The 13,793-nt window shown below is 44.9% G+C and overlaps 2 protein-coding genes across 2 annotated transcripts in view; one reads left to right on the top strand and one right to left on the bottom strand.

Moving 5' to 3' along the window:
• Usp50 (ubiquitin specific peptidase 50) overlaps window positions 1-9,235 on the top strand; it is an 18,445-nt gene extending 9,210 nt beyond the window's left edge. The window contains exons 6-7 of the mRNA XM_021155825.1: window positions 2,976-3,108; window positions 8,965-9,235. Of these exons, the coding sequence (XP_021011484.1) occupies window positions 2,976-3,108; window positions 8,965-9,204 (373 nt within the window). The 3' untranslated portion in view covers window positions 9,205-9,235. The remainder of the gene's footprint in view (window positions 1-2,975; window positions 3,109-8,964) is intronic.
• A 2,125-nt stretch (window positions 9,236-11,360) lies between these two features.
• Window positions 11,361-13,793, bottom strand: part of Usp8 (ubiquitin specific peptidase 8) — a 52,400-nt gene continuing 49,967 nt past the window's right edge. The window contains exons 18-19 of the mRNA XM_021185785.2: window positions 12,407-12,539; window positions 11,361-12,238 (exon numbers count right to left, since the gene is read on the bottom strand). Of these exons, the coding sequence (XP_021041444.1) occupies window positions 12,053-12,238; window positions 12,407-12,539 (319 nt within the window). The 3' untranslated portion in view covers window positions 11,361-12,052. The remainder of the gene's footprint in view (window positions 12,239-12,406; window positions 12,540-13,793) is intronic.

The following is a 13,793-nucleotide window of genomic DNA, read 5'->3' as shown; positions in this document are numbered from 1 at the left end:
TTTTTTTTTTGGTTTTTCGATACAGGGTTTCTCTGTGTAGTGTGTAGTGGAACTCACTCTGTAGACCAGGCTGGCCTTGAACTCAGAAATTGCCTGCCTCTGCCTCCCAAGTGCTGGGATTAAAGGCGTGCGCCACCATGCCCAGCACACAATCCTTTCAATCCTGGTTCCATGACTACATTCATTAGTTTTAGCTTTTTACTTATTAATATTAAGATATGTTTATATAATGGCTAGTGTCTTGGGGTTTCTATTACTGTTTATAAAGAAAAACATTTAATTGGGGTAGGCTTACCGTTTCAGAGATTTAGTTCATTATCATCATGGCAGGAAACATGGCAAGATGTAGGCAGAGAGGGAGCAGAGAGTTCTGCATCTTGGACCACAGTAGCAGAAGGGAATGCTAAGCCAGGCCTAGCTTGAACATCTGAGACCTCAAAGCTCACCCACACCGTGACGCACTTCCTCCAACAAGGCCACACCTCCTTATAGTGTTACTTCCTATGGCCAAGTATTCAAACACGTGAGTCTATGGGGGCCATTCCTGTTCAAACCACCATAGCTGGAGCACTTCCTGCTCTTGTACAGGGCCAGGGTTCAGTTCCATGGCAACTCACAGCCATATCTGTAACTCTAGTTCCAGGGGACCCAAAGCCCTCTTCCGGCCTCTGCAAGCAATAGGCAGTCACATGGTACACTCATATAGGAGGGCAAAACACTTATGTCCATAAAACCTATAAAATAGGGGCTGGAGAGATGGCTCAGTGGTTAAGAGCACTGACTGTTCTAGAGGTATTGAGTTCAATTCTCAGCAACCACATGGTGGCTCACAGCCATCTGTAATGGGTTGGATGTCCTCTTCTGATGTGTCTGAAGATAGCAACAGTGTACTCACATACATGGAATAAATAAATACACAAATAAATACGTAAATATTTTTAAAAAAACTTTAAAATAAGCAAATCTCTTAAAAAGATATATTTACACATATAAAATGTATTCTTTTCTCTATGAAATTGTACAAATGGACATATTCACTGCAACGCCTGTGTCAACAACACCTGTCAGAAAGTTCTCCGATGGCTCTTTACCATGTTCTCTCCCTTTGCCATGAGCTCCCGGGACTTGCCTAAAGAAAACTACGTGAATGCCTACGTGTGGGGGCAGTGTGTGCGCATGTATGTGGCCAAAGTTTGATATCTGGTGTCTTCCTCAGTCACTTCTACGTATCACTGTAAAAGGAATCAATCATTCTTGCTAGCCCATATAAAACACACACAGTATATAACAGACACACTGTCCAGGTATTTTGTTTACAAGCTGTGAGCCTAGACTGGGCAGGTTCGGGAGCTATTCTAACTTAGACCCCAGCCATGTGTCCCTTGCTACCCGTTTCTCCCGGCCACGCACTCATGGCCCTTCTCCTCTCCCGGCCACGCACTCATGGTCCATTTCCTCTCTTGGTGGCTTTCTCCTCTCTTCTGTGTCCTTTATTCTCCCTCTTTCCCTCCATGCATCTCCCAGCCAGGTAACTGAAAAACCTGCCTACCTCTCTCTACTGTCCAATCACAGGCCTAATATAGACCAATTAACTTGGGGAACAAAGTTACATAGCATCATTTGGTATACATGAGGATTGCCTTGTCAAGGAGCAGCCAGACCTTAGGGGCCGGTATTTAGCATCTGGATACATAGCAGTACCAGACCAACCCTACATACCATGGCAGGGGCTCAGGCTTGAGCCCAGAGACTCCTCCTAACAGTGCCATTCCCTGTGAGCCTGTGGAGGCCATTTTCATATAAACCATCACACAGGGCATCCCCTTAAGTTTTGGGGAACAGGGTTTGCTTCTTTATAACTTAACAGTGACCCTGGTTATCTGGTAACTTTCCTGCCTCAGATCGAAACTAGCACATTTTCTGAGTGAACATGATTTAAAAAAAATAATAATTTGTTTTTATTTTATGTGCATTGGTATTTTGCCTGCCTGTACGTCTGTGTGAGGGTGTAAGATCTTAGAGTTTCAGACAGCTGTGAATTGCCATGTGGGTCTTGGGATTGAACCCAGGTCTTCTGAAAGAGCAGTCTGTACTCTTGTCTGCTGAGCCATCTCTCCAGCCCCATGAACATGATTTTTTTAAAGGTTCTGAATGATTCTGATACGATCCTAGATCTGCTGACCTCTGATCTATATAACCAGAGAGATTAAAGATTCAAACAGGAATTTCATATTACAACACTATCTTTAGGTTTAGATCTCCACTTTGAAAAACCAGGATGATAACGGTGCCAACATCAAGACAGGGGCCAGGTGTGGTGATGCACGCCTCTAGTCCCAGCACTCAGGAGGCAGAGGCAGTGGATCTCTTGTGAGTCTGAGGCCAACCTGGTCTACAGAGAGAGCTCCAGGCCAGCCAACGCTACATAATGAGACAATGGGAAGAGAGGGGCAGGGGAAGGGAAAGGAGAGTGGAGGAAGAGAGGGGGGAGAGAGGGAGGGAGGAGAGGACAGAATGGAGAGAGGGGGAAGAGGGGATGGGAAGGGGAGAAAGGTGAGGGGAAGGGAGAGGTAGGGTGGAGGAGAGAGGAGATAGAAAGGCACTTTGGGGCAGGGGTGGGGGAGAGGGGAGAGAGGCCAGGGAGGGGGCTGTGTGGAGAGAAAGAAGTGAGGGTGATTTGACTTGGCCCTCGGCAGCCTCTGCTGTGCTGTCTCCCCCGGGCAGGCTTGCTTTGCTCTCTCCACATTAGCTATGGTTTGCTGAGGTCTGTGCTCTCTCTCGCTGACATACTTTGTTGAGGCTGATGGGTCTGGCATTTGTAAATATATTTAGGTGAGGAAGTGATTTCCATACCAGATGGTCCTCTCAGAAGTTAGCCTTAACTGTCCAGGGAATGTGTTCAGGCCTGTGGACCTCCCTCGCATGAGGCTTACAGACATCCTGCGGATTTCCTACTTTTTTTGTCATCTCCCCAGGTTTGACATCCAGGGCACAGTAAAGAGGAAGCTGTGGACAGACATCCATTACCCACTGACCAACCTGGACCTCACTCCTTATATCTGTCCAGTTTTCCGGAAACATCCCATGTACAACCTGTGCGCAGTGGTGGTGAGTTCCATGCTAACGCTTTCATGTTGAAAGGAGAGAACACCCGTTGTCTGGCCCTATCTCTGCCTGGAGGCCTAGCATCTTGGCCATGTGCACGGTCAGAGGTCAGGTCCGTGGTAATTGCCAGAGGCCAGGAGGGGGCACTAAATCCCTTAGAGATGGAGTCAGGGATGGCTGGGAGCTGGGAACCAAACATGGCCCTTCTGTCGGAGCACTCACGTGATCTTAACTGCAGAGCTCTTTCAGCCCCTCAGCTAACGGCTTTATCCCCCAGGCCGCTGATTTATTTTATTCTTACCTAGTCACACTGTGTGCCAGGCACTGTGAGTCTCTGTGTAACCATCACATTTTGTCCTTTGAGAAATGCCTGCTTAGGTCCTTTATTTGCTTTTTCAATTGGGTTTTTTTTTTTTTTTTCTTTTTAAACACTTATTTATATAAGTACACTGTCGCTGTCTTCAGACACACCAGAAGAGGGCATCAGATCCCATTACAGATGGTTGTGAGCCACCATGTGGTTGCTGGGAATTCAACTCAGGACCTTTGGAAGAGCAGCTATTGCTCTCAACCACTGAGCCATCTCTCCAGCCCCAACTGAACTGGTGTTTCTTGCTCTTGAGTATATATATATATATATATATACACATATATATATATATATATATATATATATATATATATATATATATATGAATGAGAGAGAGATGGTTTGCCAATATTTTCTTGCACCGTGGTTTTCCCCTCCACTCTGTTGGCATCTTTGATTGCTCAGAGGAGCTTGCTGTTGCTCTGGAGGGACCCACGGTTGATGCCCAGTACTTAGGTGGCAGCTTTACAACCATTAGTTACTCCAGGTCTAGAGGGATCCAGCTCCCTCTTTTGACCATATACTTGGTACAGACTAACATGGGGGTAACACACACCCACACAGTAAAAACTTACCAATCTCAAACACAAATCAGGTAGCTGTAGTTGCACGGATTCACACTTGGCTCTGCCAGTCTGTTCTACTGATCATACATCCCCAGTCATCTTTAATCATTTGGTACTGACTGATAAACAGGACCATACAGCTCTCTTCTATTGATTCTGCAGATCTGCCCTTACTCTGCAACAATCAGAACACCTCACACACAGGATTCACAAACACAGACTGCTTCAAACTCACCAGCACTCCCCATTTCACAGCTAACAAAAGCGCATCCCAGCCCCAGTCTGCCGGGATTGCCAGAGGCTGAGGTGAGCTTAACCCCACCTGTCTTGTCGCCGTGCCTAAGTGCTGTCTGGAGAAAGTGTCCCTTGGCTCCGGACTTCTGTGATCAGAAGCAAGCACTCATCCCTCTCCTCAGTCTAGATCTGAAGATGTGTGATTTTCAACTTCCACTGGCTGGTTTTTAGTTACTAAGTCACATTTTTTTCTTTTTTAAGCTGGTATCAATATGTGACATCTGATGAGAAACCCTCACAGAATGATTTGATATTTCTAAATAAGATTCAATAGCATCTTCTGGTCCTGAGCTTGAGGCTGCCCTGCCAGAAGGAGGGTGATGCTGCCTCTGCATCTGGAGGAGTGGCAGGTGCTCCCATGCAGCAATGTGGGGGAGGGGTGGCCCAAATGATGCAGGGCTACCTGTGTGAATCTTCTGAGTCCCCGTGTGCCTGGCCTCTGAGGGAAGGCTCCTCTTCCCCCAGGACTGGAGGGCGTTCTCTATTCCCCTCTGTGTCACAACTTCTGTATTTGGCAGTCAATAAGGCTGGGTGGGAGCCAGTCAGCTGGGCTGTTGGGTTAGTGATATAGCTCTCTACCGAGTCAGGGTGAGGTTTCTCTAGCACACTGCATTCAGACAACAGGTCCCTTATCCAGATGGCTCCTGGCCACAGCACCCCAGAGCATTACTTGGGAAATGTCAGTCAGGATCATTATGTAGTTCAGCTGTGAGCCTGTCACTGCAGAAGGAAGCCTCCTCACTGCCATGGGGGTTGGGGGTGGCGGGTGACAGCTGTCCTCTACACTGTTTATGGAGTGGGCAGTGTCACTTTCAGCCTACAGTAGGTTTCTCACTGCCATGGAACTGCAGGAGTGGGAGCGGGTGTCCTGTTTACTCCACTGTGCTGATTTCCAATGTTCTCAGTAACTTCGAAGCTCTACACTTGCTGCTTGGTTCTTTGTGGAGGTGCCGGGAGTACTGGTGCTTTGGTTAAATCACCTTGTAGAAAGCCTGTGGTGTTCTGAGACAGGGTGTCTCTGTGTAGCTCTGGCTGTCCTGGAACTCACTTTGTAGACCAGGCTAGCCTCGAACTCAAGATTCACCTGCCTCTGCCTCCCAAGTGCTGGGACAAAAGGTGTGCGCCACCACTGTCTGGCTGAAAGTCTTTGTTTTTAAATAAATAATTGGTGATAGAGGTTGTAGCTTGCCCAGGATCCACAATGCCTTGGCTTCCATCTCCAGCACCATAAACTGCCACTGGTTGTACATGCCTATAATGTAAGCGCTCAGGCAGAGGCAGGACCAGGTCAAAACAAAACCAAAAACCCCAAACAGTTTTTGAAGTAAAAACAGGAGAACACATAACATCTGAGCATACAATTTGGCAGTTGTCTAGTGAGCACATCCACGCAGTAAGAACAGGGTGCAGACAGTTTTATCAGTGTGTAACTGTCCAAAAATCCCTCTTCAAGTGCAGAAACCAGACTTCTAATGGGATAACTTGGATTTTGTTTATGCTAATGAGTCCCACAGTAGGTGCCAGATCGTTAGGATTCGCTCCTTTTGCTCAAAATTCTGAAACCGTTATCCACATTGCTACATACCTGATGCTTCGTTCTCCACTGGGTAGGCTTTCACTGTGTGAAGACACCATTACCTGCTCACGTATTGTACTTGAGTGCTTTGAACCGTTAAGAGCACTGCTGTGGTAGTTCTCGGATATTAGCAAGATGGACACAGCCTTTTGGTTCTCAGTTGTTTGCCATGAACACAGCCTTTTGGAGTCTCTTTCTAGGAGTTGGGGGTACTGGCGGGCGGGCATGCAAACAGTAAACGCAGGCTTTCCAAAGCAGATTCCAGTTCCTTCTCAGCAGCAGCAAGAGGAGCTGTGGTTGCCTAAGTCCCTACTCTACTCCACAGCTTCCCACTGGGCTGGTCTAGCTGCCTCCATAGTGGGATAGCATTCGAACTGAAGTTTGTCCTTGATCTTCCACAATGGCATGGCCTTGAACTTGCTTCCTGGGTGCTGGGATTTCAGGCGTGTATACTATGGTGCCCTACTGTGCTCTGGTTTGCGTGTGAAAACAAGTCAAGTCTTTTGCCCGTTTTTCTACGTTGCCTGTGTTTTCTTATTGCAATACAGGTCTGGGGCTGTGCCACTCAGGGATACACTGCTTGCTGGGCATGTGTACAGGCCTAGGTTCAAGCTTAGTATCTGGGGAAAACCGAGTCTTAATGCGTTACAGCTATTTACTTATTTCCCTAACATGCAGGACTCACATCCTGAGACAGGGACACATGCCCATTGACCTAAGGACCTCTCTCAAGTCCCCATCTCTAAAGGTTCTACCACCTCACTCTGGAGACAAGGCCTACATATGTCAATGTGGGTGGCACTGTTCCAAAGCATGCTAATGTGTGTACTCAACAATGGCCTTCATTCAGTCTTTGGCTGCTTGTAGACTGTCAATTTTGTCTTTCAGACTTAAGTGTGTGGAATGTTCACTTGGGTGTGTACGGCTCTGTGGGTTTTGGTGTGTATTTACATAGTTGTTCAAGATCATCACAGTTAACATCTTAGAACATCTTCAGTATTCTTAAAAGAATCTTTCCTACTCATTTTTTCTCTCCACCAGACCCTGGAAACCACCAACAGACTTCCTGTTTCTATGGGCTTGTCATTTTTAGGCAGGTCACAAAAATGGAATCATAAAACCACTTATCTTGCGTTTTGAGACAGAATGTTATTACATAGCCCTGGCTAGCCTGGAACTCACTCACTCTCTCTCTCTCCTCTCTCTCTCTCTCTCTCTCTCTCTCTCTATATATATATATATATATATATATATATATATATGAACATTTATATATATATATATATGAACATCTATATATATATATAAATGAACATTTTTCATTTGCTTTGTCCCTAGTTTTTTGTTTTGTGTTTATTTTTCTTTTTCACCCAGTTCTTTTTTTTCTAGCTCAGTCTGGCCTCCACCTCACAATCTTCTGCCTCAGTCTCCTGTGGTGGGATTTCAGCCACCATGCCTAGTGCTAAAGGTTTTACATTTTAGAGGTTATTATGCACATGTATGTATGTATGTATGTATGTATGTATGTATGTAAGCACACATGACAGGGAACATATGGAGCTCAGAGGACAACCTGCAGAAATCAGTTCTCCTCCCCCATGTGGGTCCCAGATACACAACTCAGGTTTTCAGCCTTGCTGGCAAGAGCCTTAGCCCGTCTTTCCACTGAGGTATGCAGACCTCAATCTAGCATATTTTCTGAAACCGAAGCCCTGCTCTCTAGAGCTTGTGTGACCTTGCAGTTCCAGTGCTCTGGTTCCCACCTACCTCATTCTCCTCTTTAATCTTCTTCCTCCATTTTGATCCATGATAGGCAAAGAGACATGATGGAAACTGAGGAAATGTTAGTGGGCATCCCTTGTGCTGTGGTGCATAAGAAATCTGATAAAGGCTGAAAGTGAAAGGGTCTAGGGAGATGGCTGCTCGGTGCTTAAGAGCACTTCTTGTTCTTGGCAGAGGAGCTGGGTTTGGTTCCCAGCACCCACATGATGGCTCACAACCATCAGTAGCTCCAGTTCCAGGCAACTACAAACTCTTGTCTGACCTCCACATGCACCAGCACACGCATGGTGTACATACGTACACTTGGGAAATACACACGTACTAAATAAAAAGCTGGCTGGGCAGTGGTGGCCCACGCCTTTAATCCCTGCACTTGGGAGACAGAAGGATTTCCGAGTTCAAGGTCAGCCTGGTCTACACAGAGAAAGGAACCCTGTCTCCAAAAACCAAAAAAAAAAAAAAAAAGCTTGATGTTTTCTTTTTGAGACAGGGTCTAAGCTTTGAACTCGTGGCAGTCCTCCTGCCTCAACCTTTCCAAGGCCTAGGATTACAGGTATGAGCTACAGCTGCTGCTTCCTGCTGTTAACAGATGCAGAGTTGGGGCTTGTCAAAGGGGAAGGGTTCTTAAGGTTACCATTCAATGTTATTTTCTTTCTTTTGTATGAGGGGTCAGCAGACTTTGTAAAAACTAGCTAGGAAATATCCTAGGCCTTGGAGATCAGAGTTTTTCAGTTTTACTGCTGCAGCCCTGAGACACTGAGGCACAACCACACACGGAGGCTCGCAACTTACAACTCCAGTTCCAGGGGAATCCAATGCTTTCTTCAGGTCTCCTGGCACTGGGCATGCATGTGGTACACAAGCATATTTCTTTCTTTTATATCTACAAGTACACTGTAGCTGTCTTCAGACACACCAGAAGAATGCATTGGATCTCATTACAGATGGTTGTGGGCCACCATGTGGTTGCTGGGAATTGAACTCAGGACCTCTGGAAGAGCAGTCAGTGCTCCTAATTGCTGAGCCATCTCTCCAGCCTTCTCTTAAAAAAAAATTTTTTAAGTTTATATATAGTCTGATTTCCTATCTAATTCTATTAAAGTCAATGAATACAATGTATAAGCAGTTCCAAGTTAGACCGTATGTAAGTCTTGAGAAAATTGTTTCCTCAGTATAAGACCCTTTAAAATGGTCTTTGGCCTTGTCATTTTTATCCCATCAGTCAGAGCATTCACATGTGGAAATGATGCCTTACATCCTTTCTTTCCTAGAACCACTTTGGAGATCTGGATGGTGGTCACTACACTGCCTTCTGCAAGAACTCGGTAACTCAGTCCTGGTACAGCTTTGATGATACCCGAGTCAGTGAGATTCCAGATACTTCTGTTCAAACAGCTACAGCCTATCTTCTGTTCTATAGCTGCCAGCCTTTTTCTATACCAACACAGAAACGCAAGAGCCAGGACAGTACTCCTGACCACTGCAAGCAAGGTATCCGAAAGTGGCCGTGAATATGCTTTCTTATTAAATCCTTACCACCTACTTACGTCCCACAGACAGCCTCTATAAAACAAGTCTGCAGCACAGAAGGCAGCATGGAGGCCATGCAGTGCCACCACAGGGGCCTAAGAACTGCAGGTTTCAAAGGTCAATGCCCCCTGCAATGAATGGGTTTCTATTACAATGTATTTCATATACTAAGTTATGTCCCCCAAGTTTTATACTTATTTTGTATCTATGTGCATGTGGAAGTCAGAGGCTAACTTGTGGGAGTTAGTTTTCCTTTCCACCATGTGGGTCCTGAGGCTTGAACTCAGGTCCTCAGCATTAGCGGGAGACATTTTTACCCAGTGAACCATCTCTCCAGCCCAACACAAATAATTTTTGTTTACACATGAGAATAAACAAAATAGAACAGAAACCTCAGTGGCAGAGTGTTTCTTCTGCATGCACCAGGTCCTGAGTCTTGATGCTAGCACAAGAAAAAAAATCAGGTGCAAATGGCTCTGAGTGTAAGAATGTGACCTGGTGGGCTGGAAGAGATGGCTCAGAGGTTATGGTCCCTTGCTGCTAGCAGAGGACTAGGGTTCAGTTCTCAGCACCCACATGGTACACATAGACACACAGGCAAAATACCAAGACATGTAAAAATAAGTCTTAAAACAAAACATGTAGCCAGGCAGTGGGGGTGCATGCCTTTAGTCTCAGCACTCAGGAGGCAGAGGCAGGTGGATCTCTTTGAGTTCCAGGACAGCCAAGGCTACACCAAGAACCCTATCTCAGAAAACAAAAACAAAAGAAAAGAATCCCATACAAACAAATAAACAAAAAAAAAAAAAAGATTTCACAGTAATTTAGGGAGACTGTCCTTTCATGTTATTAAGTTTATGACTCAAAAACCCAAGCTCTAACCTGCCCCAAGTAAGCTAAATAACCACTTACTAAGAGTCCTTGTTTAGAAGAGACTCCCACAACAGTATGAGCTATTGCACTGCCCCTGGCTGCCTTGCAGCACTGGCAGGCTGAGGCCCCGGTGCTGAGGACAGCATACTTTAGACACAGGCTTTGAAGGAATCAAGCTGGAAGTGATCTGAAAGCCTGCACTTGAGGGCGTTCTCATGGCATCCCAAGGTGCTGTGCCCAGGGAGGAAGCAACCAACAGTGCTGTCAGCTGCGACACGTGTGAACCACACGTATGAACCACAATGAACAGCATGACGATAGCCCAAAAGGTGCAATGGCAGCACTTATTTCTTGGGGACAACCAACAGCTGTCTAAATGGATTTAAACCATTCAAAAGGAGGGAATCCACACCTACTAAACAGACTGTAAATCTAGTCAACTACCCACAGCTGGGGAGGTGCCACCCACAATGAAGAGCTACAAGCAAGTAATGGCTACTGAGAGAGGGGATCAGCCTTCTCCAGGGAGGAGAACCCTGACATTAAATCCAGTCTCAAGTGGTTAGCTCTAAAACCACACAGGTAACAGTAAATGGACTCAGCAGGCTGGGTTTGTATCTCTCTCTCTCTCTCTCTCTCTCTCTCTCTCTCTCTCTCTCTCTCTCTCTCTCTCTCTCTCTCTGTGTGTGTGTGTGTGCACGCGCGCACGCAACATAAGAGGTCATGGATTAGAGAGAACTGGGGAACATGAGAGGAATGAAAAGGACAGAGTGAAAATGATCTAAACAGCACAGTATGAAAGCCTCCAAACAAACAAACAAACCAACAAACCCAGCAGCCCCTCTAAGACCCACTGTGCAGTCCCCATTGCTGTCCTTATAGGAGGGTAGGGCTCCCTTATGTCTCTGCTCTAGAAAGATCAGCATAGCAGGCTCCATAGTGCAGTGTGCATGTTACAAACACAGCCACTCAGGACTCTTCCTTGATTCTTCTACAGAATTCTGACAGGCATCTGGGATTATGTAACTGACTTCCAGCTCTTGAGATCTGAATACCACACGAGGAGAGAGTGAAATCAAGTCCTTATTTGCAGAATAAGAAACTAAACCCAGAGTGAGTGTAGAGAACAGTGTGTGTAAAACACACAAAGCAAGAGGCAGGCGGATCTGTGAGCTCCAGGACAGCCAGGAGAGGACACACAGTGAGACTGTCTCAAAACACTTAAGAAAAAAAGAAGACAAAACATGTACAAGGTTTCAAATGATTTTTTTCTTCATTAAGATTTTAATGTAGATGTAAATGAATTATTTTTAAAAAATTAAAGTTTCCATTTGTTTAGAATAAAGATTTAGTGCACAAATACANCCGGAAGCCAACAGAAAAATAGTTTTGCCCTGTCATTTCCTTAAGAAAGCATTGCAGCTACCTAGAAGAGGCCAAAAGAAAAAGAAAAAAATCCTTTCTAGGCTTTCACAGAAGGATATGTTAAACTATGTACAGCAGTCTGATGTGCAACANTGCAATAAATATGTACATATACATTCCTATCTGAGTTAGNTCATTCTAGAGTATTCAGAGTGGACTGAGCTGGGANTAGAAATGAGAAGAGGCTGGAGCAGCGAATAGGAAAATGGAGGTTATGATGGTTTGGTACCAAGAGAATAATAAATGTCTGACTAATGAATTATTTTAACTTTGGGGCAGACTCAAAAAGTTGTTTTGAAATAAATGACTCCTGTAAGGAATGCGTACTATGATAGTTGTTAAATGTCAGGCTGTTTTCNTTCTTTCTTTCTTTTGATAAACAGCACTGGCCTGAATTATATGGTGCTAGTAGCACAGCCCCAGTGTTCTGGAATCCCTCTACATAGCAGCTGCAGCGATCCATTATCTTTGTAAGCATTAGATGTGAGGCTGCAATTTGGAGACATCAATAAGCCGACAGCCTACTCCTCTCTATGTGGCTACGTCAGTTATGCGTGGTCCCAGGGAAGTATAAAAGAGGATATAAGCTGCTGATGACCTCACAGAAGACACAGAGATATCAGAAACTTCATGGTCATCAAACTTAAACCAGCGCTGCCTTGCCGCGTTCTTACAGTAGGCTGTGTAGTGGCCTCCGTCTAGCCCGCCGTAGTGGTTCTGTACCAAGCAAGACAAAACAAACTCAATCATTCCTTAGCACAAAAAAATTGTGTCAGTTATTTCCAGTTTTGGTTATTCTCACTCTCCTATGGGGTAAGGAAATGCTGGAGCCTCCTATTTTATTAGTTTGCTTTAAAAATATCTTCAGTTCAACATGATACTTACTGAAACAGAAAACAAGTTATATTTCTTCAAGCTGTTTTTTGGACCAATAACGTACTGTGACAGGTCAAGATTTTCCAATGGGAAATCCACGGATGTTTGCAGCTTCTGCTTCCACCTGCCGTCATAGGAAAATCTGTAGGGCAAACATGACAGGGATTAGGTTGACGGAGAAAGACAAAAATGAGATTTCACTATTTAGCATGGACGTTAGGAAGCTCTTAAGGTTCACTTCAGATCTGAGGGCCAGTAAGATGCTCAGAGGGCAAAGCCCTTGATGTGCAAACCCACCTAAGAGTGGAAGAAGAGAAGTGACTCTGCAAGGCTGCCCTCCACATGTGCAGTATGACTCTGCCTGCACTCACAGCAACACACACAACAAAACTATTTTAATAAGGCCTGTTTTAGTAGGGAAGACATGTTTCATTTTTATTTTACAAACACGGAGATGTAGGTCACAGAGAGCAACACACCAAAATCCAACCCCTCAATTATTATTTACAGTGTCAAGGGTCAAACCCAGGGCATCATACATACCAAAATACTTCAGTGATGACCTGCTTCTCAACAACTCAGTCACTATACAGTTGCCTTAGAGCTTCCAGGAATAACGTTTAATACTAATTACAACTTCTAACAGAACAATTCTATGCTTTAAAACGTCTATATTGCCATTTATATTACAATGCTCAAAGTGAAGCCGACAAACTTGTCAAGACAGAAAACTGAACAGTCAATAAGCAACTAAACTTAAATAAGCAATTGGCTATGAATCTCTAGTAACCAAAAACAAAAATAGAGTTCTCAACAAAGATGAAACTTTAGGGTTTTTCTTTTGTTTTGTTTTTTAAAGCTAATTCAGGCTGGGTGTGGTGGTGTGTAACGTTAGCATTAAGGGAGTCTAAGGAAGACAGGGTCAGAGCTGGCCTGTGGTACACGGGCAAGAACCTATCTGTGACATCTAACTTCCCAAATGGATTTCCCGAGGAACAGAGACATGCTGCAGCTCTCACTGCTGTGCTGTCTGGGACCCTGTCCTTCCACTTGGGGCTTCTCGCCATGAGGAAAATGGAGTGAACCTCTGAACCTATAAGCCAACTGCAATAAAATATCGTCCTTTATAAGAGTTACCATGGTCATGGTGTCTGCTCACAGCAATAGAAACTCTAACTAAGACAGATTTTGGAGACAATGCTTGCACCTTAGCACAGGCAATATTCAAATATTTTTATCTTAAAGTTAGATTTTAAAATTGTGGCTTCTTTTTCCCCGCACTTTGGGCTAGGGAGGTGGCTCAGCTCAAACAGCTGTGTGCAGCCCCGGTGACCTAAGGTCAGTTTCTAGATCTGAGAAGGTGGCAGGAGAAAGCTGACTTCTTTTTTTTTTTTTT

Source organism: Mus caroli, chromosome 2 (assembly GCF_900094665.2).
Source record: "Mus caroli chromosome 2, CAROLI_EIJ_v1.1, whole genome shotgun sequence".
NCBI lineage: Eukaryota > Metazoa > Chordata > Mammalia > Rodentia > Muridae > Mus > Mus caroli.
This window is presented reverse-complemented; position numbering and strand designations above follow the sequence as displayed.